This window comes from Myxocyprinus asiaticus, chromosome 5 (assembly GCF_019703515.2).
Source record: "Myxocyprinus asiaticus isolate MX2 ecotype Aquarium Trade chromosome 5, UBuf_Myxa_2, whole genome shotgun sequence".
Lineage (NCBI taxonomy): Eukaryota > Metazoa > Chordata > Actinopteri > Cypriniformes > Catostomidae > Myxocyprinus > Myxocyprinus asiaticus.
The window spans coordinates 17420020-17446490 of NC_059348.1; the positions used below are offsets into that span (position 1 = coordinate 17420020).

The 26471-nt window shown below is 39.1% G+C and overlaps 1 protein-coding gene and 1 pseudogene across 1 annotated transcript; both read right to left on the reverse strand.

Moving 5' to 3' along the window:
- Nucleotides 1–1303: 1303 nt before the first annotated feature.
- On the reverse strand, nucleotides 1304–25879 carry LOC127441508 (coiled-coil domain-containing protein 39-like; annotated as a pseudogene).
- Nucleotides 2878–5603, reverse strand: LOC127441509 (coiled-coil domain-containing protein 39-like). The gene is made up of 3 exons (XM_051699023.1): nucleotides 4103–5603; nucleotides 3739–3918; nucleotides 2878–3088 (listed from the first exon to the last, which is right to left on the reverse strand). Exons 1-3 carry the CDS (start codon nucleotides 4238–4240, stop codon nucleotides 3086–3088), a joined length of 321 nt encoding a protein of 106 aa, XP_051554983.1. The 5' UTR covers nucleotides 4241–5603; the 3' UTR covers nucleotides 2878–3085.
- Nucleotides 25880–26471: the final 592 nt, after the last annotated feature.

The following is a 26471-nucleotide window of genomic DNA, read 5'->3' on the forward strand; positions in this document are numbered from 1 at the left end:
TTTGGCAGCACGAGGGGGACCTACACAATATTAGGCAGGTGGTTTTAATATTGTGGCTGATCGGTGTATGTAAATATGTTACAATAATGGTAACACTTAACAATAAGTTTCAACAACGTCAATGCATTCAGTATCATAAACTAACAATGAGCAATTATTTTTAATTAATTTTAGTTCGTGTAAATTAATTTATCACAATAATATTGTTCATTATTTGTTCATATTGCATTAACTAATGTTAACATAAAACAATTTAAATAAAAAAATGCATTATTATATGTAGAAATTAACATTAACCATGATTAATGAATTCAGTTATTGTTCATTGATAGTTCATGTTAACTATTCCATTAACTAATATTAACAGATGCAATGTTATTGTAAAGTGTTACAATACTACAACTACTGCAACTACTACATATAATAATAATGGTAACACTTCACAGTAAGGTTCTATTCATTAACATTGGTTAATGCATTAGGTATAATAAACAATAAACTATAAACAATTATCCTTTACAGCATTTATTAATCTTAATGTAATTTATCAAAATACTATTGTTCATTGTTTGTTTGTATTGCATGTTTGTTCATTTTGCAATAACTAATGTTAACGTATACAACTTTTATTGTTAAAAATGTATTAGTATAGGTAAATTAACTACGATTAATAAATGCAATTATTTTTCATTGTTAATGTTAACTATTCTGTTAACTAATGTTAACAAATGCAACCTTTGTGTAAAGTGTTATTCAAAGTGTTAATAATAATATTAATATTACAATTAAAATAAATATTAAATGTATTAGGCTATAGGTGAGATTATATACCTGCTGCAAAAGGAGCAGAAACTCTGAATTATTGGAGAGATCAACTAGAGATTTGGCTGCCATTCTCAAGCCAGCAATTATGGGAGGATCTGAGAAAAATGAACAATGTGTCTTTCAGTTTTTTACAATGAGGTGTGAATGTGGAATTGCAGCTGATTTAATGATAAATTATATTGACAAGGTAGTTCATGTGTAAAATCAAAGTCAATGGTTTAATGTGTCTACTTGAGATACATTAAACCTTGAGAATGTATCTAATTGAGTTAGTTCATTTAACTCATAATTAGCAAATCTACATACATTTTTAGATAAAACACACTTGGGTACGGACTGGTTTATAATGTCATTTTTTAGAAGAAACAAAATATGACTTTGTACCAGGCTACTGTGTTGATGGTTCAGCAGTCATGGTTATATTTGCTGCCAGTGGAAATGTTGTATTAAATAAAAAGTCAGTATTTCAGCAACAGTAATATTTTCACATACTTGCCAAATAATCACATTATTTTATTATGTACAGTACATTAAATCTATTTTGAAAACATTTTTTTCCACCATCAAGATATTAAGTTAACATGTATACAAATGTATAAGGGAAGTGTATGTTTAAGATGCTGTAACTGGTCACCATTTCTCAACATTTTTACAGCTCAAACAGTCCTAAAATAAAATCCATGTATAATGATACAATTTGAAAAATGTTTAAAATAGTTTAAATGAAGAAAATCATGTCACACTGCAGGACACTGCTTGAAAAGTCATGTCTACAGCTAAAAGACCAGTTACCAGACAAAACAGCTAAATCTTTTCCAGAATTACTAATTATGACTTATTCTCCAGCATATTAGCAATTCTGAGTAACAATTTTATCAATCGCTTACCAGTACTGTTTGATTCTCCCACAGAAAAACAGAGAACTCCAACTAAAAAGATTAAGAGGAACATTTTCTCAGAGGTTCAGCAAATGATCTTGTGGGCAGGTGTATGTTTACTGACAAATGATCCTTTACTCATCAGGTTTAAATGTGGTATGAGGGCATTTCTCTGTCTCATGGGCTTCTATGAATGGTGATATTGGACACTCCCCAGACTTGCTGGTGCAAGTACAATGGGCCCCAGATGCAAGCTTTTCTCCACATTTTTTCTTTCATTTGCTTCTTTCTGTTCTCCTGGGTCAAAGAATTGCATGCATGTTGGGTTTTATTGTTTCCTAGTCATTCTTCTCCCACGAACATTAAAAACTTTACTGATCTGACATGAAAGTTTACATTTTTAATTAAGAAAATAAAAAATGGAAGTGTCTGTGGAAGTAATGATCATTCAGTTATAATTCCAAATGAACAAAAAATCTTGGATAAAGTTCAGCACAAATAGTTGCCAAACATGAACTCTTTTGGTTTACAGTAAATATCTGAAGTAATACTCACTGATACTGTTTAAAATACATTTCAAGGAAATGAATATATATATTTGTAAAGTATTTGTTTTTATTATATTTTATTTTTTGGAATTGCAAACTACTTTTTCCTGGAAACGATTTGAAATTTGAAGACATGAGGGCGAGTAAATGACAACAAAATTTTCATTTTGGGGTAAGCTATTTCTTTACGATAACAGTCAATTGAATAAATTAAGTTACTTTGTAAAAAACAGGCAATTATACGAAACATAAACCACTTAAAGACCACACTCCTTAAGTAAAAAGAAGAAAGGGAATACTGTTTTATAACTGGAAGAACAAGAAGAGTGAGAGGTTTTGTTCATTTAAATAGGAATAATTGTATCTCATAAGCAGTCCTGGTTGACAGACACACTGTTCTTCAGAGAGATCGGGGTCTGGATCTGTTTAAGGGCTTTTGCACTTGCTGCTTCTGCTGCTGCTGCCACTGCTGGGTGGACGAGACCCTTGTGGAGATGTAGTGGAGAGAGTAGGAGATGTGACGGAGAGGCCCAAGCCCAGATCCACTGTCTTCACCGGAGGGCACGATACAGATGAGCTTCTGGGACTACTGCAGGCTGATTGACATGAGGATCTGATGTAGGAAACACAAGACGATGCAAAGACATTAGTCAGAATTTTCTGAATGCCATTAATATTTGTTTGCTTTTAACTGTCACACTGGGTGCTTTTAACTTGACATCTGAATATGAATAGACTGTAATATTTAAATCAATATTTAAGTCCTTTTTCCTTCACTGTCGCATTCTCCTTCTTCTGTTTTTGGTGATTCACATTCTTCGTGCATATCGGCCCCTACTGGTCAGGGAGAAGAATTTATGATAAAAAATGACTTAAATATTTATCTGTTTCTTACCCCACCTATCATCACTTGAAACATGGATTAAACCACTGGAGTCGTATGGATTACTTTTGTGCTCCCTTTATGTGGATTTTGGAGATTTAAAATTTTGGTCACCATTCGCTTGCATTGTATGGACCTACAGAGCTGAAATATTCATCTAAAAATCTTAATTTGTGTTTTGCAGAAGAAAGAAAGTCATACACATCTGGGATGCCAGGAGGGTGAGTAAATGATGAGAGAATTTTCATTTTGGGGTGAACTATCCTTTTAAATTGTAGTTAGAGGAACAATTCACCCAAAAATGAAACTTTTATCATAATTTATTTACCCTTGTGACGTACCAAACCCAAATGCTGTTATTCTGTGGAACAAAAACATTTTTGAAGAATTTTCATACTCGTTTTTTGCAGGATTAGAACTCGTAATTCGAGTGAAAGTGAATAAAAGTTGTTGTTGTTGTTGTATTGCCTCTAGTATTTATTTCATTAGGAAACTGCCACAATACATACAAAGTGCTATGTAAAAATCTTTTTTGCAAAAATTTAGGTATGGCAACGTGATTCTATGAGAGCAGGTTGTTGTTGTTGTTGTTGTTAAGCTGTACCTGCATAAAATATATCTGTAATGTAGATGACAGGTCCGAATTCTCTTCCATGGCTTCTAGGAGCATCTTATTAATGCTTTTATTGACATCTCTAAGTTCTCGTAGCTCTATGTCACGTTCCTCAAAGGTCTGCCCTTTGGAATTTTTAGCAGACCTAATTTCCCTGGTATACTTGGAACACTGTAAGAAAAGAGCAAGATGAGTTTATGAGGTAACAGAAAGCAATGCTGTGGTATAATCACAAAACCAGGGGTTTAAACCGTCATTACTGGCCACATAATCATCCACACATTGTTTGACCACTAATAAATAAAAAAATATTTTGAAAAATGAACTGTAGGTCTTATGAGGGACAGTGCCAGACCTGTTTGACAACTCTATTCAGTTTCTCCTCCTGAGACATGAGGTCTTTATTGAGAGAGAGAACATGTGCTTTAGTCCTCTCAGTGGTGTCATTCTCAACTGTCTCCTCTTGAAGAACACCCTCCAATGTGCTGCTCATGCCCTACAATTTTAGGACAAAACAAAGACCTGTGGCAACTGAGGGTTTTCAAACATTGTTGTGGTAGTTTAACTGTTGTAAAACAGTTAAAACAGGTGAATGAACAGTAGTATTCAGCTCAGTGAGCATGACTGTTCGGCTCCGAAGAGAAAATCTGAATGAGTGGTTGCATACCAGCTCCTTTTATACCCGTATGTCCGGGGGAGTGGCATGCAAATACCACTCGCCAATTTTCATCGGCCTTTTATCAAAGACCAGAGGTGTCTCGGGGCCCCCAAGAGTGACCCCTAGTGTCACTACATCGACACAACGTCGAGTGAGTGACAGATAGGGAACCAAGCCCTTGTACAGACATAAATTTGAACATTGAACCATCTTGCTGTAGGTCCGGAGCATCAGGAGAAACTGAAGCTGGAGGAACAGAGACGAGCAGCCGAGGAGAAGTACAAATATAAGAGACGGCAAATCCAAGAACTGCAGGTGGGCATTCGTGTTCTCAACTATCTCGACGACTGGCTAATCCTAGCTCATTCTCGAGACATGTTGTGTGCACACAGGGACCTGGTGCTCTCACACATCAGCCGACTAGGGCTTCGGGTCAATTAGGAAAACAGCAAGCTCCTCCCTGTTCAGAGCATCTCTTTTCTTGGTTTGGAAACAGAAAACAGCGGTTCCACTGAAACTTTCCACTGAGGCTCCTGGGGCATATGGCATCCTCGGCGGTGGCCACCCCGCTCGGGTTGATGCATATGAGGCTGCTTCAGTACTGGCTCCAGACTCGAGTCCCGAGATGGGCATGGCGCCACGGGAAACGTCATGTGGTCATCACGCCGGTCTGTCACCGTCTTTTCAGCCCTTGGACTGACCTCTCATTTCTATGGGCAGGTGTTCCTCTAGAACTGGTCCCCAGATGCGTCGTGATCACGACAGACGCCTCCAAAACGGGCTGGGGCGCTGTTTGCAATGGGCACGCAGCCGCCGGCCTCTGGATGTGTCCATGACTGCATTGGCACATCAACTGCCTCGAGTTGTTGGCAATTCTGCTCGCCCTGCGGAGGTTTCGGCCGTTGATCCAGGGCAAGCACGTGTTAGTTCAGACAGACAACACAACAACGGTAGCATATGTAAACCGCCAAGGCGGTTTGCGCTCTCGTTGTATGTCACAACTCGCCCGCCGTCTCCTCCTCTGGAGTCAGCAGCACTTCAAGTCGCTGCAAGCCACTCACATCCCGGGCAACCTCAACACTACAGCGGACACGCTGTCATGACAGGTTACCCTTAGGGGAGAGTGGAGACTCCACCCTCAGGTGGTCCAGCTGATTTGGAGTCGATTCGACAGGCACAGGTGCACCTATTCGCCTCCCAAGAATCCTCCCCACTGCCCGCTCTGGTACGCCCTGACCAAGGCCCCCCTCGGCATAGACGCGCTGGCACACAGCTGGCTCCCTGGCATGCGCAAATATGTGTTTCCCCCAGTGAGCCTGCTTGCACAGACCCTGTGCAAGGTCAGGGAGGACGAGGAGCAGGTTGTCCTGGTAGCACCCTACTGGCCCTCCCAGATGTGGTGCACGGACCTCACACTCCTCGCGACAGCTCCCCCCTGGCGAATTCCCCTTAGGAAGGACCTTCTTTCTCAGGGACGGGGCACCATCTGGCACCCACGCCCAGACCTCTGGAATCTCCATGTCTGGCCCCTGGATGGGACTGCGGTGGTAGACACAATCACTCAGGCTAGGGCCCCCTCTACGAGGCGCCTGTATGCCTTTAAGTGGCGTCTGTTCGCTGTGGTGTTCTTCCCGTCGGGAAGACCCCCAGAGATGCGCAGTCAGATCAATGCTTTCCTTCCTGCAGGAGAGGTTGGAAGGGAGGCTGTCCCCTTGCCATAGCAGCACACCACGACGCAGTCAACAGTAAGTCCTTAGGGAAGCACGACCTGATCATCAGGTTCCTAAGTAGCGCCAGGAGGCTGAATCCCTCCAGACCGCGCCTCGTTCCCTCATCGGACCTCTGTAGTTCTTCAGGGTCTACAGAGAGCCCCCTTTGAGCCTTTGCAGTCAGCCGAGCTTAAGGCACTCTCCTTGAAGACTGTCCTCCTGACTGCGCTCACTTCCATCAAGAGGGTAGGTGACCTGCAAGCATTCTCTGTCAGCGAAACGTGCCTGGAGTTCAGTCCAGGTTACTCTCTAATGATCCTGAGACCTGCAAGCGCTGCCCCAGGTGGAGGCAGACCCAGCCCTGTCGTCGCTGTGTCCGGTGCGCGCTTTACGCATCTATTTGGATCTCACGCAGAGCTTTAGAATCTCAGAGCAGCTCTTTGTCTGCTTTGGTGCACAGCAGAAAGGAAGCGCTGTCTCCAAGCAGAGGATCGCCCACTGGCTCATTGATGCCATAACTATGGCATATGTCGCCAAGGACATGCCGCCCCCGGTAGGGCTACCAGCCCATTCTACCAGGGGTGTAGCGGCTCCCTGGGCCCTGGCCAGGGGTGCCTCTCTAACAGACATTTGCAGAGCAGCAGACTGGGCAACACCCAACACCTGTGCAAGGTTCTACAACCTCCGGGTGGAACTGGTTTCATCCCAGGTAGTGGCATGCAACAGAAGCGGATAAGCCAGGGATAGCTGGCCGGGTGTATCACTTGCACATAGCGCCTTCCATCTCCCTTGGAGCTGAAGACGTGTGCCATTAATTCCCAGTAGTGTTCACAAACTTTGTTCCCTGGTTGACTTCCTCCGAGCCCTGTGGCAGTCAAGTTTTCGGAGAGACTCGCTGCCGGCCCAGTACACACGCTAACTAAGAGCCCTGTTCTGGGGTAGGTGCTCCGCATGTGGTGGTTCCCTGTAAGGCTAACCCCATGCGATATATATCTTCCATTAATTCATTTCCCTGCTGGCAAACTGCGTCTTCCTTGGGCAGAACCCCTCTGCCCCAGTCTCCATGTTTGTAGTAACTCCTCCCCCATTGGGCAGGATCTACCTTGAAGGCTCTCCACATGGTTGGAAAGACCATGTGACGTATTCTTCCACTTAAATACACCCCCCCCCCTTTGGGTGAGGTGTGGTCTCCGCGGTGTCTTCCCCTTGGGAGGGACACCCCCTGACTAGACCTGACGGCCCAGTTGGATAATCCCCCTTCTTTTTTAGGGAGTGGAAAAAGAGAAGAGGAAAAGAGGCCACGACTGGGTTAAGCCTGTCTCTATCTTTGGGTAGTCAACTTGTCCCCAAAAAGGGCCTTTCGACACTCATAACTATGTTGGGGGAGGTTACGTGTCGACCTGGTGTGCTGGCTATGAGGCACACAGCAGTCTGCCCACCACACACCGCCAGTTCACGTAACACAGTTCAGTCAGTTGTGGTGTTTCGTATAGGGACCCCTAGTGTCACTACATCGAGTGAGTGACAGATAGGGAACATCATGGTTACTGGTGTACCCTCCATTCCCTGATGGAGGGAACGAGACGTTGTGTCCCTCCTGCCACAACGCTGAACTACCCGCTGAAATGGCTGGACCTTATATCGGCTCCTCAGCATAAAACCTGAATGAGTGGTTGCATACCAGCTCCTTTTATACCTGTATGTCCGGGGGAGTGGCATGCAAATACCACTCGCCAATTTTCATTGGCCTTTTATCAAAGACCAGAGGTGTCTCGGGCTCCCAAGAGTGACCCCTAGTGTCACTACATCGACACAACATCTCGTTCCCTCCATCAGGGAACGGAGGTTACACCAGTAACCATGACGTTATATTTTCTTTGTTTGTATGCATTGCAATGTTCCAAATATTGTTTTGTTATTCTGTCAAATGAAACCTTATGCAGAATAACGATGTATTTATACTACAAACAAACAATATGCCAAATCTAAAAGGCTCCTAGTACGATTAACGCAGTTGCCTACACTAAACAGTCCTTCCTTGTGTCATGTCATTCTTATTTTTTCCCCCAAGGACTCTTATTTTGAAGTTTAGTATCTTTGTTATGTATGTCTTCCTGTCCATAGCCATAATTGTATCCCAGGTGTTCCACGTCTTCTTGTTAGCCCATGTGTACATATACCTTCTTGTTCTTTGTTCCTGTGTCAGTTCTTGTTTGTATATGGTGCGTTATTAGCCAGCATACTGCTGTAGAGTTTGTTACTTTCTTTTTTGTATGTTTACCTTCATCGTTGTATCCTCTTCTTTTGTTTACAGTTAAAGTTCTGCATTTGGATCCTCATTAACATGGAACAAATGATCAGCTTTGACATCAGTGGCACTCATGCATAGCCACTCACTTTTATTTTAACAGTTTTCGTCATTCTTCTTGACAACAAACCAGTCCACTTTATAATTAGAATCAGAAAATGAAGCAGTTAATACTCTGCGCTGCCTAGCAATGCATTGTGTGCATGCGGTGACATTAGTGGTGAAGAATGTTCAAAACGGTGGCAATGTGTCATGGCCTTTACTGTATATCTGAAAGCACATACTTGACTCTGTGACTTTGGTCAGGGCTTTGCGGTAGGTCGTATTGCGATTATTGACAACTTGCAGGGTGTTCTCTAAAGCTTGAATTTCTTTCTCTGTCTTGCGGATTTTGGAGTCCAAATCATCCCCCTGACGCTGGAGTTCCTCTTTCTCTTGAGCTGCCTAACAAAAAAGGCAATATTTTAGATGGAATACTGGCGTCCCCACACATGCAGGATGTAAAAAAACTAATTTACTTTAAGTTTCACTTCTTCTTTCTTTAAGAATAAACCATATTTAATTTCCTGTGACATGTTAAGGGTATTTGACTTCAGAGTTGGGTGATCACAGAAATAGAACTAGTTTAAATCAGTCATTTTGGAAAATATGGTTAAATTCAAAACATAAAAGTCTTTTAAGAGGAAGTCTTATCTAAATTAAAGGAGTATTCCAGGTTCAATACAAGTTCAGCTTAATCGACAGCATCTGTGGCATAATATTAATTATCACAAAAATGAATTATGACTTGTCCCTCCTTTTCTTTAAAAAAATAAATAAATCTGGGATACAGTGAGGCATTTATAATAGAAGTGAATGGGGGCCAATTGGTAAACTTTCAAAAGTATAGCCACAAGACATAAACAATATGTAGGTCAACATGATTTTAGTGTAATAAAATCACTTACTAACATTTTCTGTATAAAGTTATAGCCAGTTTTACAGCTTTGTTGCCATGACTATGTAATGTCAACAAACCCTAAAACACTAAAATGACTGTAAAAATTATGATTTAAACAATGATTTACAGCTCAAATTATACACAAGTTTCAACAGAAGAATTAATGTAAGTGCTTTTATTAAATTATAAGCTTCACATTTCTGCTTTTAAACCTTCGAAATATTGGCCACATTCACTTCCATTGTAAGTGCCTTACTGTAACCTCGATTTGTGTTTTTTTTTTTTTTAAGAAAGAAAAAAGTTGAAATGAATTATTGTGGTAAACAACATTATCCCACAAATGCTGTCAATCAAGTGAGCTTAACTTCTAATGAACCTGGAATATTCCTTTAAGATTGACTGACATTACAGTGTTCAAAAGAATGAATTAACTGGTTAGGGTTATGTATTGTAGATTAGGGTTAGTTAACTTCTCTATTATCTTTCTTTTCTGTGTTTTCGTTTGCTTCTTACTATTTGAGGATATTGTTTATTTGTTACTTTACCATTTATTTATTTATTTTTTATTGCTGTACGGTAAAATATTTTAGAGTACCTTTTATTATGCAAAGAGAGTAATATCCTCCACTTTGCATTATATCACTTGTGAATGAATGCAGATCTGGGCTGATCTAGCTCTTCCAGTCTTGAAACCTGATTACCCAATTATACTAATTAACATACTAATTAATAAAGCACTTCCATGCATCCAACGGGATGAATAACTTATGTTAAAAGAGAACAGTGTTCTGCTGTATTTGATACCTTTATGATGAAGTAGGCCTGTGATTTGTCCTCCTCTCCCTCCGGTGCAGCCATGGAAACGGTCAGGATCTCGTACCTCTTCCTCATCTTGTCGATTCTGGACAGCCTCTCTTGCACTTCAATACTGACATCATTCATCACAACAGACAGAGTGCAGATTTTAAGATTGTAAATATAACAAAATTGCAGTGGGATTCTCTTTTAATAAAAAAATATATATAAATAGCAAATAGTTTGGACACAAAGCTATGTGTATAATATTTGCAATCTTATAATACAATTCTATTTGTGTACAACTTTTTTATATGTTAATTTAATATTTTTTCCATGCAATGAAAGTTAATGGTAACTGAGGCTGTTATTCTACCAAACATCTCCTTTTGTGTTCCATGGAAGAAGAAAAATTAATACGGGTTTGGAACAACATGAGGGTGGGTAAATGATGACTTTCTTCTTTCTTTCTTTCTTTTTTTTTTTTTTGGCTGAACTATCCCTTTAATTTTATTTTCAAGATGGAGGCAGGTGTTACAAAACCAATATATTAATATATATATATATATATATATATATATATATATATATATATATATAATTATTATTATTATTTTTTTTTTTTGGAATTTCTCAAGAAAAGAAGTGAATCTGAAAAGAGTATTTAATTTCAATATATCAATATCAAAATGGATCTGACCAAGCATGCTTGATATAACTCGTTTTTCCAAGTTGACACAATAAATCCTCTTTATTGTTTGATTACTAGAAACAAAATCACTTTCAGTTTTGAAAAGAGGGCTGATTTTAGGAATGTACCTGAGTCCCTGTCTCTCCTGCTCGCTGAGTTTGACCTGTTTAGTGAGCATCTCTCTATGCACACGGATCTCTTCTTCTCACTTCTTCGTGGCCGTCTGCAGCTGCAGACGTCTCTTCTCCAGAGAGAGCACTCCATCTGCTCGGTCATACAGCAGATTTCTCAGACGCTGCACCTCCATCTTCAGCAGGCCTTTCTCCACCATGCTGTCCTGATGGAATGACATTTACCCATTTATGCAAGAGACAATGGGTATTATGCATGAAACATGAGCAGAACAGATTTCTGTGTAAATTGTCTGTTACATCTCCTAAATTGATACATTAAATTAAATGGGACAATTTACAATTCACACAGAATGTTCTTCTGCTCATGTATCATGAATAAGTTTCAGTTGTGTTTTGTTGTTTTCTCCCATTGTTCACTGCTGATGTGCTTCAAAATCCTTTGCTAGATTGAGGTATTGAGGTATGCTGCTAAGAAGGGTATTTAAATATTTGGACACTTAAGACACACTTAAAAATGTTTGAATGTCTTTGCATTATATAACAAAATATCAAATCAAGTGGTATTTATCGCCAACACCAACAGATTGCTTTAATTGTCTATAAGTGAATAAAGTATTCATTTAAGTATTCGAGTCAAGTATTCATTTGACAGAAGTGGTCCTGACTGAATTAATGTGCTAAACTACACCTGTGGTTTCTCTACTTGGATACCATGTGTGAGCTTGAGGAGAACTGACTTCATACATGCAATATAAAATACCCTGACACCAGTTGATTATAATCCTTTTCCAAAAATGACTGAGGTCTAGCATCCTTCGTTTGCAGATGCAACATGGTTTGATATTTTGTCCCCAATGCAATGACATTCATTCATTTTTAAGTGTGGCTTAAATATCCATATGCTATTTGGCGCCACTGTATCATGAAATTCAATCAAGTAATTCACCTGTTTTTCAAGCCTGAGTTTTTTCTGTTCTTTCTCAGAGGTACCAATGAAGAGCTGCAGATCTTGGATCTTGGAGGTCAGATCTCTCTTCTCTGCTCCAGTCTTGTCTGTTTCTTTCTTAATACAGTGGATATCATCCTGAGAATACACACAAAGACTATTATAAACCACACAAAACCAAATAATCTCTAGAGCAGGAAACCCTCACTGTTAAATAAAGCAAATACATACATTACAGTCCTTCTCCATAGTAATAATGAAAAAATCAGAGTATTTTATGATCTGATTTAAGTTTTAAATGTTTACAGTGAAATTGTAAGTAGTTTCTGTATAAATATGGCATTTGATTTGAGAATAGACTGCAACAGCAGGGTTCTGGAAGTAAAAATCGGATTATTTTTCTCCACAGAAAAATAGTTTTTAAAGTTGGCGTAAAATGAAAATTCACCCTATTTATTTTGTAAATGCATGCTATTGATCTTATTGTGAACGATTCACCCATGCAACATATGCTTTATATATATTTATTTTTTTGACCTCGTAATCTTTAATCAAAATGTAAAAACCCGATCTTCTGGTGAAATGACAGACTTCTCTCTGGTGACGTATGCAGGACTTCTCCAATAATTTAGTCTGCTTAAACCCTGCCCCTTTCTTATAAATACCACAACCTTGCGTAGAGTTAAACGAAGTGTCAATCGCATGTTGGTGAAGATGGCAAGGTGTATTTCCATCTGTTTTCCTTCAAAACTATCTTTTCTTAACCCAAACTTCCTTGGTTACGTGTCAGCTGGCTTGAATTTACATTTCGAATGAGGAGTAATAACGGCGAATTCGCGATTGTGTTCGAGACATTTCACACCTGAATTGCTGAGGTGATCACTAATGAATGCAATGCTTCAGATGCCTCTGGAGTTTATTTATATTTTTGAATGCAGTTATCTTGGGATGCACAGCACGAGTAAGTGTTTTTTCCTTTAGTGTATTGTGAATCAAAACATTAAAATATTGTTATCTTTTACTCACTCATTTTTCAGCGGCTACAGCCTCTTATTAAGCAAAGACTGCAATGTTCTTGTGCGTTTATGTTTTCAGTTTGATAATACATGTGTTGAGATCTCTGCTCAATTTCACCGATAACCAGCTCTGACTCGAGCAGCACAGTGGTAGGGGTGTGTGTGTCCACTGCAAACTCACATTCAGATCTGCCTCCGTTCTGCTATGCAACTCCCATATTTTCACAATCCAATCAACAACCAATGGATAAACTCAAATCCCCACCCTATATTTTTTACTTGTTTGATAAGCTGTTACACTCGGAAATAGGTCACAATACAGAAGTAATGTCGGTCGCAACTTCTGTTTCATTGCGACTTTAACATTATTACACTGAAATACTTGATTCTGATTGGCACATCCAGGGATTAAGTCATATCAGACCGGTCATCTGGGTATTGCGAGTCATCATTCCTAATTGTTGGATCACTGTGCAATCTCAAAAAAAGTATAAAGGATAAAATCAACTCAAATCAATGTTTCATGTCCATTTATTAGGCAAGAAGTCTTGTAATAAGCTGGATAATGAGTAGACATTATTTACAAAATAAATACCAACAGAACTCCAATGCAAACCGGAGGTGGAATTCATCTGTTCAGCAATTTATTTTTCACACAATTACATAATTTCAACACAAATCAATATTTTATGTCCATGTATTTATTTATTTGGCTAGTAGCCGTGTAATAAGTGGGATAATGTACAGTCAGCTGGTTGTTATCGCAAAATAAACCCCTTCAGGGTGATACAAGACCCCTCCACTTCGGGGTCCTGATCACCCTGTCAGGGTTCACTTTGTGATAACCGGCTGACTGTACATTATCCATTACATAATGTACAGTATAAACCTTTCAAGAGAGACCTACCTGAGCTCTGAGAATTTTAAGCAATGGTATATGCTGCTGTAGAAACCACAAGTGTGCGTGATTTCAACTTCATGTTTAAATAGAAACTGTTTAATAGCTAAATTCCCAGAAAAGGACTACAATACCCATAATACTAAAAAGAGATCCACCAATCAAAAAAGTCGCTTCAAATTCTTAAACTTCAAATATATTGTTTAATACTATGAGTCAATAGTTTTATATTTCACAGTTGTTATTTATTTGATTACATCATTCGCAATGCTTCTCGGAATGAGTCGCTCATTCACTCATAATAGAATATAATCCACAGCTTGCGCCTTTTCATCTGATTTTCATTTGTTTTTGCTTCAAATCAAAGTAATGTTGTAATTTACCTTGGAGCTGGTTGGTTTGGTTTAAGGCTTTATATTCTTTAAGAATGTTTTGCAATCCCTATTTAGAAAACGAATGGGAAAAATATTTGCGAAATCCAAGGTCGCTGAATAAACAGCGGACTGCTGTGCTCCATTAACAGCAGGAAATGTTTCATGTAAAATTGGTAGGGCAACAAAGAGAGCTACATTAATTTATTGTTACTATGTAAAATGTACATATAATTCAAAGGCAGAGAACAAAGACAAACTGAAATCAATCATCAATCACTAAATACGTAGGGCAAGTTTATGACATGTACTGTAAAAGGGACCTGTGTCCTTACTGAGAGTAGCTGCTCTCCAAACCTGAGAAAGGTTGCAAGAATCAATGTTTCATGTGTCAACATACGCTCTCACCTGGAGTTTTTTCAGCTGTGTGGTAAGGGTGGCGACCGTTCTCTTCCTCTCCTCCAGAACTTCAGCCAGATCTGAGACCCTCTTCTCCAGAGCCTCCTTCCTCAGTGTTCACCTCCCCCTGCAAGCGTGACATCTTCCTCTCCAGCATCTGGATCTGAAAGTCCTAGACCAAGTGATAGAACAACATCTGCTTCAAGAAAACAACCATCCAACTCCTCATTGGTTTGAGCTGACATTACTGCCTTGTGACTAGATGATATCTCGATGTTCTCCTACCTGGTTGAAGATGATCATCTGCTGTTTGAGGGAGTTCTGGTCAAGTTTGCAGAGTCTGCTGTCCAAGTTGGAAAGAGCGGCCTGTGTACCGTAGATCTCAGCAGTAACATTCTTCTCCTTTACACGCAGCCCTTGCAACTGTTGACTCTTCCTGAACATGAGCTCTCTCTGCCGGAGCAGCAGAGCATCGATCTCCTACACACACACACACACACACACACACACACACACACACACACACACACACACACACACACACATGCAACAGCTTTCACTGCAGTAGAGCCAAATCTACTTAAAGATATAGTTAATGTACAGTAATAAAATGCTTTCATTTATTAATGTACATTCAAATAGTTAAAGATGTAAAAATTAACCAAATAAAACTTGTAATATTTTCATGTATGTTCATATATTAATCTATAAACTACTGATCTCTAAACCATTATAAAGTATTTGTTTATGACTTATAAATGTTAGTTATCATAAAGTTTTACCCGTCGAAGCATTACAAACACATTCTTTCTGTTTTCAACACCTGTACTTATGACAGGTTACACTAATACAGAATCTCAGTTTCAAGTGTTCTCTTGCCAGTGAATGCTGTGAAGTGTGTCACTCTGTAGAGGAAAGAGTCAAACTCACTTTGATGTTCTGCTCCTGTTCTTTGAGCAGTTGCTCCATCTGTGCTGCCTGCTCTTCCCCGTCCAGCGCCACCTCCGTCACCAACTGTAGCTTCTCCTTCAGAGCAGTGTTATGCAGCTTTGCCCCTTCAACTCTAGCATGAAAGAATTGTAAGTTGCTACAATGTTATATCTACAACAATTTTTCAGTGTGTAACATCTGTTCTGACCTTAGCCATCAGTAACAGCACTCTGTGATGGCCAATATTTACTATAGACTGGAATTTTTTGTGCTTATATTGACTCTTTTGCCAGTTTTATAAGGAAAGGTAAGCAAAAGCAAATTATTGGGAAGAAAGAATGGGATGGGTTTGGGACATGACACACTCGATGGCCAGACTCAAACCTGCTTCCCTGTGAGCACTGAGGCCTTTATATATATATATCCTGCTACAGCTACACCACAACTCTGACATGCTTGTAAAAATTACAGGTATGAATAGCTGCGTTACGTACGGTTTGTAGGTCATTAGCAGCACAAAAACTAAAATTCAGAACACACGATATTATATACTGTATGTTAGGGCTGTCAATCGATTCAAATTTTTAATCAAATTAATTGCATGACATGCCGATTAATTAATCAAATTAATCACAATTAATCGCATACATCATTATTTGCTAAGAAAGGCCCCCAAATAAAGATAATTCATATACACTACCATTCAAAAGTTTAGGGTCACTTACTCATTCTTTATTTTTATTTTATTCCCATTTTAGAATAATAGTAAAGTCATCACAACTATGGAATAATAGAAATGGAACTATGGGAATTATGTTGTGACTAAAAAAATCCAAAATAAATCAAAACTGTGTTATATTTTAGCATCTTCAAAGTGGCCACATTTTGCCTAGACTTTGCAGACATGTACTCTTGACATTTTCTCAACCAACTTCTTGAGGTATCACCCTGGGATGCTTTTTAAACAGTATTGAAGGAGTTCCCAACTATGTTGGGCACTTAGTGGCTGCTTTTCTTATTCGGTCCAAGTCATCCATTTTTGTCTACAAAACTAATTTCAAACATTTAAGCAAACACCTTCAGATTTAAAACTTTTGAATGGTAGTGTAAAAATGCATAATAATTCAAATATGTATAAATATATGTAGGGCCTATAATGAATACATAATATGGATTGAAATTTAGTTTGAAATAAATTGCATTATTGTGGCAGATGAATAAAGCACTGATTAGACAAAAAGTGGCTTTTTATTGTCTGTTTTATTCTCATATCACTGAACAAGTCTACCGTAATTTGTTTTGCACTGAGTTTGTCAGTGTGACCAGTTCTCACAGCACGCGCTCTTGCATTCAGTCTGCACTATTTTTAATTCTCGCTCTATGTACATGTGCGTGCATCAGACAGATGAGTTTGGAACGTCTCACTGGTATTCAGCGTCATCAACGTGCATTTTTAGGATGCTGTGTCAAGTTAAAAGTAGTGGAAACTTTGAAAATAGTGTCTTAAAATTCCTGTATTCTGTTGCGCTTCACCCACCTGTTGTACTTCCTCCTAAGCAAAAGGTTCTCATTCAGTGGCTGCGCTGCTTGTGAGGTTTGTTGAGTTGTGCTGCCACCTATTAACGTGGCTCATAAAAACAGATATACTTCAAGCCTGAACTTCTCCTATGGTAGGAAAATCCTAACTTTTATTACGGAATTTACGTACGCATCAGGGGCCACGATTAATTGCGTTAATTGTTTTTAACGCATTATTTTTTATATAATTAATCACACTAAATTAATGCCTTAAATCGACAGCCCTAAAATAATTAAGAAGAACAGGGAAAAACATGACACATTGGTGGTAACTAATCCATAAGATTGTGTTAGATATGTTATGTCTGGCAGAAAAGAGAAAGTAGTACTTGGCTGTCTTGTCTTGAATGTCCTTTTTCCTGCTGGTTAAGTGAGATCTAGTTGTCTCCACATCTGTGGCTGTTCGGTCCAAATTGCCCTTCAGACTCTCAAGCTGAAAAAAACAACAGATTGATTAAAGGTGCACTCAGTAATTTTTTCTTCATTAACAAGTTTTACTCCTGAAGAAATGAAAAGTAATTTTGAAACATGTGCATAAATCATGAGCACTTACATAAGATGAAGGCTCCTGTCATATCAGTAACCTTGTAAAAACTGTTTTATTCTACATGGAGAGGGTTCCCTCATGGGAGCTGCCATGTTGAGATCACATAACCATCCGAATACTACTCGTTTAATCTCAGTAAACACTCAGCAAACTTTCCCTCTTGGATTACACTGATCATGGCTGACTGTGAATAGTGAATTTCTACAAAGGCATCTGTAACTGAAAACTGTCGTGTTTGAATGATGCTCCATCCACACCTCTAGGCATTGTAGTAAGTCCAAGATGACAAAAAATAATTAATGAGTGCATCTTTAATTTCACCATTTTATTTTTGGAGTAGTACTATTGTAGTGGTACGATGGTACAGTGATGATATCAGATGGTAATACTATGTGTAATGACGGGCTCTGCGGTGACGTCACTACAGCCGCACTACACAGAATGCGCCGGATATCTAGACTGTCTATATTTACTCATACATCATGTTTTTATTTACTGTTTATGCTAAGGCACCATTCTTTTTACTGTCCATTCATGTCAGTTTTGGTTTAAGTTCCCCTCAAAAACAGCTGTTATATCAAGGTACTCTAATTTCACTGGATTTAGTTGTTGTTTGTGTATGCTCATGGATAGGTGCACATATCTATGGGTATCTTAGCTCACTACATCCCATTCATTCTTGCAATAGTTCACAATTCCACATTGATCACACAGAAACATGTCTGGTTACATACACTTTAACATTTATTAATTTTACTCCTTATTTAAAAACGCTGTTTAATCAGTTGCAGCGTGTGTTTCTCTCACCTCTTCCTACTTCCAGTGACTCCTCCTAGGAGGCGGAGTGTCCTAAAATATTTGTATTGAAGTCAGTCTGTCTTTGACCAGAGGGAGAGAGGAGGGGGAAAAACACTGTCTGAGTGTATTTTGTGAGGTTTCGCTGGTCAGAGCATTTTTCTTTAGGGAGTCGACAAATGGTGGCAGCGGCTATGTCCAGTCCAGTAGGAGGCTACAGTGAATGACAGGATGCCACCAAAAAGGCAAGTTAAGGGTATGCTGTATTCACACAAACATTGCTAAGGCACAGCAGCAGTATAAGGCATGGTACGACGTGTAATCAAGTAAAAGGACCTTGGTTCCTGGCCAGAAAGTTTTACTGTTACTTCCAACATCTGACAGTGGACTGCTGGCTCAGTGGCAGGGACCATACAAGGTGGTGAGGAAGATGAGCCCTACCAAATATGAAATATCACTGTCTGACCGCTGAAAGAAAAACAAAGTCTTTCACATCAATCTGCTGAGACCATGGCAGGACAGACCTGGGTCGGAAACTGACCAACTGTTTACCCAGTGAGTAGAGGATGAGGAAGAGCCAGCTGAACCCTACAGACCAGGGTTCTTCCATCTCTACTGACCTGAACCATCTCACAATAGAGCAGCAGGAACATCTAGAGGCAAGGATTCCAGAGGGGCTATTGAGTGAGATGCCAGGCAGAACTGACATGATGAAGCATGATATCCACCTCCTGTCACCAGGCCCAGTTAAGCAGACGTATTGCAGAGTTCCCACATGACTCATACCTGACCTGAAGAGGGAAGTTCAGGTCATGCTGGAGCTTGGGGTGACTGAACCATCCAAGAGTGAATGGTACAGCCCTGTCGTTCTGGTTCCAAAGAAGGATGGTGGACTACGATTCTGCGTGGACTTTTCCAAACTCAATACCATTTCCGCCTTTGACCCCTACCCCATACCAAGGGTGGACGAACTGATGGAAAGTCTGGGTAAGGCCAAATACCTGAGCACACTGGACTTGTGTAGGGGTTATTGGCAGATCCCCCTGACTGATACTGCCAAGGAGCTGACCAATTTCCACGTTCCTTGTGGATTATATCATTTTACAGTAATGCCCTTTGTTTTGCATGGAGAGGCAGCAACGTTCCAGTGATCAATGGACAATGTATTAAGAGGCACAGAGGACTTTGTTGCAGCATACATCGATGATGTAGTCATCTTCAGTGCGTCACGGAAGGAACATCTTGAGCTCCTCTCTGAGGTGCTCACCAGAATCCAGGACGCCGGGCTGGTGGTCAACGCTAGCAAAGGTCACTTGCCGAAACCTGAGGTGTCCTTCCTTGGGTATGTACTTGGGGGTGGAGTCATAAGACCCCAGGTAGACAAAGTGGAGGCTGTATGCTTCTGTCTCCCACCTACAACTAAAAAGCAGTTGAGGTCCTTTCTGGGACAATTGGGCTGGTATAGACGATTTATTCCCAACTTTTTCAGCCGAGCAACAGTGCTCACAGACCTCACTCACAGAAACAGCCCCCAGAAGGTCGTTTGGACTTCTGAATGCGAAAAAGCATTCCTAGACCTAAAAGACTATTTGTGTCAGGGTCCGGTTTTACAAAGCCCGAACTTTGACCTCCCCTTTATGGTGCTAACAGACGCACCGGGGAAAGGACTTGGAGCTTTATTGTTGCAAACTGTTCCCTCACGAGGTCAGGAACTCTAATGTAGAGAAGGAGGCCCTTGCAATTAAGTGGGCCCTGGACACTTTAAGGTACTATCTTATTAGCAAAGACTTTGATCTTGAGGCTGACCATTGAGCCTTGCAATGGCTCCACAAAATGAAAGACAGTAATACTCACATAACACTTTGGTAAATGTCATTGCAACATTTTAAATTTCAAGTAAGGTACAGGGCAGGGTTCCAGAACATTATCGATGACTTTTTGTCCCGCCATCCTGATGAGTGATGGTCTTAAGGGGTGAGGTCTGTGATGACAGGCTCTGCAGTGACGTCGTCACAGCCGTGCTACACAGAACGCGCAGGCAATCTATATTTTTTCATTTACTGTTTATTCTTTGTTACACACACCATCCTTTTTACTGTTCATTCATGTCAGTTTTGGTCCAAGTTCCCCTCAAACACTGCTGTTATATTAAAGTATTCTAATTTCACTAGATTTAGTTGTTGTTGTTTGTGTATGCTCATGGATAGGTGCACATATCTATGGGTATCTCAACTCACTACATTCCATTCATTCATCCAATAGTTCACAATTCTCCATCAATATCACAGAGACATGTCTGGTTACATATACTTTAACGTTTATTCATTTAACTCCATATTTAAATGAATTGGTGTAGGGAGTCGACAAAATTAACACTGAATCTTAGTATTTGTACATAGCATTTTTTTTGTATATACTGTATATATATATATATATATATATATATATATATATATATATATTCTAGTATTTTTCTTTATTGTTTTGCACTTTATGTACATATGAATGCATCATTTCAGTGGACTCACCTCATCCTGGAGATGTCTGTGGTTACTCTCCTGTTCCCAGAGCTGCTGTCTGAGTCGCACCGCCTGACGTTCAGCCGAGGCTATCTTCCTCTCCAGCTCTTTATTGTTCTCTATCTCATGCTCCATGAAGTCCTTCCTCTCCTTTATCAAATCTTTCTTCTCCCTTATCATTTGGTTCACCTCTGCCAGCAACTACATAGAAGATTTAGTGGTTTAAGTTTAACAGTTAAAACAATGTTTTGAATTAAAATATAGTTAAAGTTTGCTCTGTGTTGAAGTTATTCCCATTGCAATTGTGGAATTGTGCTATTGCTTACTCATAATTGTTCCTTTTCTTTTTTTTTTCTTTTTTTTTTTATCCACATGACATCCCATAAAATAATATTGCATTATATCCTTGCATTTGAAGCTATATAAATGCTGAAGATTTAAGGATGTCTCAGTACAAGAGTGCCATCTTCAGGTTACCATAGCACATTGCTCCATCTCCTGGTCTCTTTTCCTCATTTGTTCAATGGTGTTCTCCCACTGGCTGATCATCTCTTGTCTTTCAGTGTGAGCCTGACAAAAGCTCTCAGCTGTCTTGTCCAAACCAATCTGGATTCCAAATTACAAACACATCAGCTTAGAACAGATGTCTAGACATTTGAAATGCATGAAATGAAAATGTCTTGAAAAATCTGAAGGAGCACAGAAAACTATTCATCACCTGTGCTGTAACTGTCTCAGTGAGTTCACCATCTAAGGTTTTTCTCTTCTGGTTGGCTTCAAGTGTCAGCTTCTCAATGTTCAGCGTCAACTCCTGTTTCAAAAGAAAGCCGGCCAAATGTCAGTCCAGTTAATGTGCAATACACAATATAGCATAAAGTGTTAATAAAATATTTCCCATATTAGGATTATTACACTTTTTAGCTTTTAATGTAGTTTTTATTTTATTTTTTTCAATTTAGTGTACAAGTCTCCCTGGGGACAGAGGAGTCACTGCCGGCCACCGAGAGCTGGAGGAACCGCTGCCGTCTGCTGAGAAAGGGAGAAGCGGTTCCGTCCGCCAGGGGTCGGGGTGTTCGCTGTCCATGCCCTCCTCCTCGTCACATACCCCCAATGCCCAATTCAGGCCGGGGAACCAACCAGCTGGACGGCAGCGGGCTCCTCCGCCTCCTTGCGGATGGCAGTGGGCTCCTCCGCTTCCTGCCGGATGGTAGTGGCGAGGACTCCATGACAGCGCATCCTTCCTCCTTCCTGGGTTTCAGCACCAATGTAACATGGTTCGTTGTTGTGTGGGAAGGAAGAAGCTGGGACCGGCTGGATCAATACACGTAGACTTTAATGTTCAACTTAACACAACATAAAACGTTGCTTTTCAGCAGAACACTGACACGCAGACACACACAAACACAGCTCCGTGTGTGTGTGTCTCTCTCTCTCTGGCATCTCCGGCTCCTCCTTATCTCTCTCTCTTGCTGATTGGGGCAACTCAGCGCCAGGCGTGCATCCTCATGGCTCAGCCACGCCCTCCTCCTCAACACAGGTAAACTTGGCATAATTGATATAATTGGTATACTTGGGAGGAATAAAATATCTTGTGCAAGTTAGTGACATTGAACTTGGTCCAGATCAATTTATGTTAATGCACCATATTGTGCCTCTGTTGTTCCTGAAGTCAGTTACATTCTCATTATGACATCTTAACTGAGGAATCAGAACATGCTTAGCTTGCACACAGTGTTTGATAGTAATGGGCTACAAGTAATCTGGATTACATAATAAGATTACAAAATCAAGTACTTGTAATTAGATTTCTTTACATATTTATATGCACATAATCAGTTACTTTTATGGATTAAATGGTTACATATTGATTACATAACACAAATAACCAGTAAGATTACCCAAAACATCACCACAAAGACTGTTACTGATTACAATTTTAGTTCTGTAATTTGTAATCAGTATCACATTATCAACACTCCTTGCACACAACTATTGTTTTTATTAGACTTATAAAGTAAACCACTGCATTTCAAATTGAAGTAGATATCACAAGGACTCACTCGAATAATGCTTTCGTCTTGCTTGGCGTATTTGATGATGGCCATAGTGTCTTCATCCTTGCGTTGTGATTCCTGCAGCCAGGCCTCCAAAGTCTGCTGATCCCAGTTCAACTGATTCTTCAACTCATCCAGCTTCTGAATAGCTTTAAATATATTGTTCTGTGAGGATTGATAGGGTTACATTAGAGCAAATAAAACAAAGATTCTTTAATTTGTAATAAAGTAAGAAGTGGAAAGGCAAGAGTATGTTAGTGTCAATAGGAACATTGTGGGAATGTAGATATGAGATTAAGACATTTGTAGTAGTTTGTGAAACAAAAAAAAAAGGCTTTTTGCTGCTTGTTCAATTTACGTAATTAAAATGAACTAAGGCAAGACGATCCTAGAAAATTTTGTCACAACTTTATTTTATTGCGTTCTATCCATTTAAATTTGTAAAATGACAGTTTACAAATCCATTTGTGTTGGGACTACATAAATACTTTTGGTGGTGTTAATGTTGCATTGATGAAACTGGGCAGGGGTTTTCCTTTTCTCAGCGTGCTTTGCATGGGACTGGATAGGAAGAAATAGTGTAGAAATGAAGTGTTATTTATGCATTTTTGAGTAAGATGAGACTAGGAAGAGACTTATTAATGTTTAATGTTATAATTCTCTCATATTTGAGAGAAATAACTCTTATATTTGTATTTCAAAAGAGTTTCTTTTATGTTGGAGTTTTGGGGGTTGCCATTGTGGTGAATTGTGGAACTTGAGCTCAGGATGAGAACAGGTTTATGCAACAATAAGGTTTTTAATGCTGTCTTCATCGATTGGTTGCTGTGCTAACCACAGCATAGTCACCAAGCTGTACTCTGTAGAGTGCAGGACTTAAATTTTAATCTGTTTCTCACCCACACCCATCATATCGTTTGTGAAGATGTGAATTTAACCACTGGAGTCGTATGGATTACTTTTATGCTGCCTTTTTGGGGCTTCATAGTTCTGGTCACCATTCACTTGCATTGTATGGACCTACAGAGCTGAAATATTCTTCTAAAAATCCTTGTGTTCAGCAGATGAAAGAAAGTCATACACATCTGGGATGGCATGAGGGTGAGTAAATAATGAGAGAATTTTCATTTTTGGGTGAACTATCCCTTTTAGATTACATAGTAATTTTAAATTAAGAAAACTCATTTCAAACACAGAGAACCACTATCCACGATTGGATCAAGTTCAGCCAAAGAGTAATTTTTTAAAAATGTAATGTGTGTAATTCTGGTATCATGTTTTTTTATCACTTGTCCTATTGGGTCACTTGCAATTTATAACCCTCAGTGCTTCTGTACAGATCATGTAAAAGGACTGTAACCTCTTGTGCATTCTTCTTCTCATTCAATGTTTTAAGTTCATTCTCGAGCTTAGTGATCTCCTGCTTCAGACGGCCCATCTCTCGCTCTGCCAGCGCTCTGAAGTGAACCTCTGATTCAGTCTCTTTTTCTCTGGCTTTGCACAATGCCTAAACACATGCAAACATCCCCATCACACATATTTACCTGAAATTGTACTAGTCATAACAAGAAAACTTTCACTGAATTTTTTTTGTTGTTGTTGGATTTAATTGAAATATACAGTATATATAGCATTTTTGCTATATATACTTTTTAAGTCAATTTAACTTATGGTCATTTTATGTCAGCATAGCTAGAAAACCTTTGTTAGATATACACAAATGTAACAGTTCATTCAACTTTATTTACTTAAAAAGGTATGTCACAGGATTTAACAACTAATTGCACGTTGTTTCAAATGGCCATTTATATAATTGTTTCTGCCTAATTGTATGGACTCAAAAGAAAATAATGGTGATTTTAGAGTACATGAATCTAATTACAGTAAAACAACATCAATAATACTAGTTAAATCTAAAATATCTCTTAATATCAACTAATTAAATGTTCCAATAAGTTCTTTTTGACCAAACAAACAGGATAAATTATTCAAGGGCTTATGGGTATTTCCCACAACCTGTACTTGATCTTTTGAGTTAGTAGTACTTGAAATCTTTAATTTTATAGATTTTTAAGCCAACGATGTTAAAGGAACTCACAATTTGTCTTATGTTGTACACATTAATGCAAATTAAGTAAAATTAAAAATGTTACAAGTATGTATGTTTCTGAGTCGAAGCTATTGTTTTCTTATGTTATGGTTGTGAACCACCAATTTTTGTATTTTATTTTTTTCTCCGTGTAGGGCGAAAGAAATGACCTTGGTAAAATGTGATTCAGAGAGAAAAGAAAGATTCTTTGCAGAGAAGTACCTGAGTATGAGAAACCTCGTCTTAGATTTTTTAGATGTTCAGTCACTGCATTTATAATGTCCTTGTATTTATTCAGTTTGTTCTCAATATTTAATTGCTCTTTTTGCTTTCGTTGGAGCTGTGGAAAAATAAGAAGAATTATTTAGGTACACACAAACGTGTTAAGCATCAGTTACTGACATATGTCGTTTCAGATATTAGAAAAGTTATGCTCACCTCTTCCTCTAACGCTTTATTCTCCGCATTTGCTACAGGGATGGCAAAACCCTCGTCCCAGCCAACTTCAGCGAACAATGCATTGGACATTTTTGCTTTTTGTGTTTCAGAAAAGTTCGGCTAGAAAATATAAACAGCTGGTTGAGATTACGAGACATTCACGAATGCAGTGTTGACAGGATTCGTTTCCTTGCAACGACGTTAATAACAGGCCTTTTGAATGGCTTTATTTTACCGACAAGTGGCGCCAAATGCTGCGGAATTGATAAAAGGGATCGTTCACCCAAAAATGAAAATTCTCTCATCATTTACTCACCCGCATGTCATCCCAGATGTGTATGACTTTCTTTCTTCTGCAGAACACAAATGAAGAATTTTCAGAAGAATATTTCAGTTCTGTAGATCCAAACAATGCAAGTGAATGGTGACCAGAACTTTGAAGCTCCAAAAAGCACATAAAGGAAACATACGATAAAAGAAATCCATACGAATTCAGCGGTTAAATCCATGTCTTCAGAAGAGATATTTTAGGTGTGGGTGAGAAACAGATCAAATATTTCAGTCCTTTTTTACCATAAATCTCCACTTTTGTTTTTGGCAACTCACATTCTTTGTGCATATCACCACCTACTGGGCAGGGATATATCTATCATATCGCTTCAGAAGACATGGATTAAACCACTAGAGTCGTATGGATTTCTTTTATCGTATGTTGCCTTTATGTCCTTGTTAGAGCTTCAAAGTTCTGGTCACCATTCACGTGCACTGTATGGACCAACAGAGCTGAGATATTCTTCTAAAAATCTTAATTTGTGTTCTGCAGAAGAAAGAAAGTCATACACATCTGGGATGGCATGAGAGTGAGTAAATGATGAGAGAATTTTTATTTTTGGGTGAACTATCCCTTTA

Bases quoted from the DNA above. Each gene is read 5' to 3' on its own strand.
- LOC127441509 (XM_051699023.1), bottom strand. From the start codon at position 4,240: ATGAGCAGCACATTGGAGGGTGTTCTTCAAGAGGAGACAGTTGAGAAT. The intron at 3,919-4,102 runs GTCTGGCACTGT...CTTTTCTTACAG, and splicing joins TGAATAGAGTTGTCAAACAG to TGTTCCAAGTATACCAGGGA.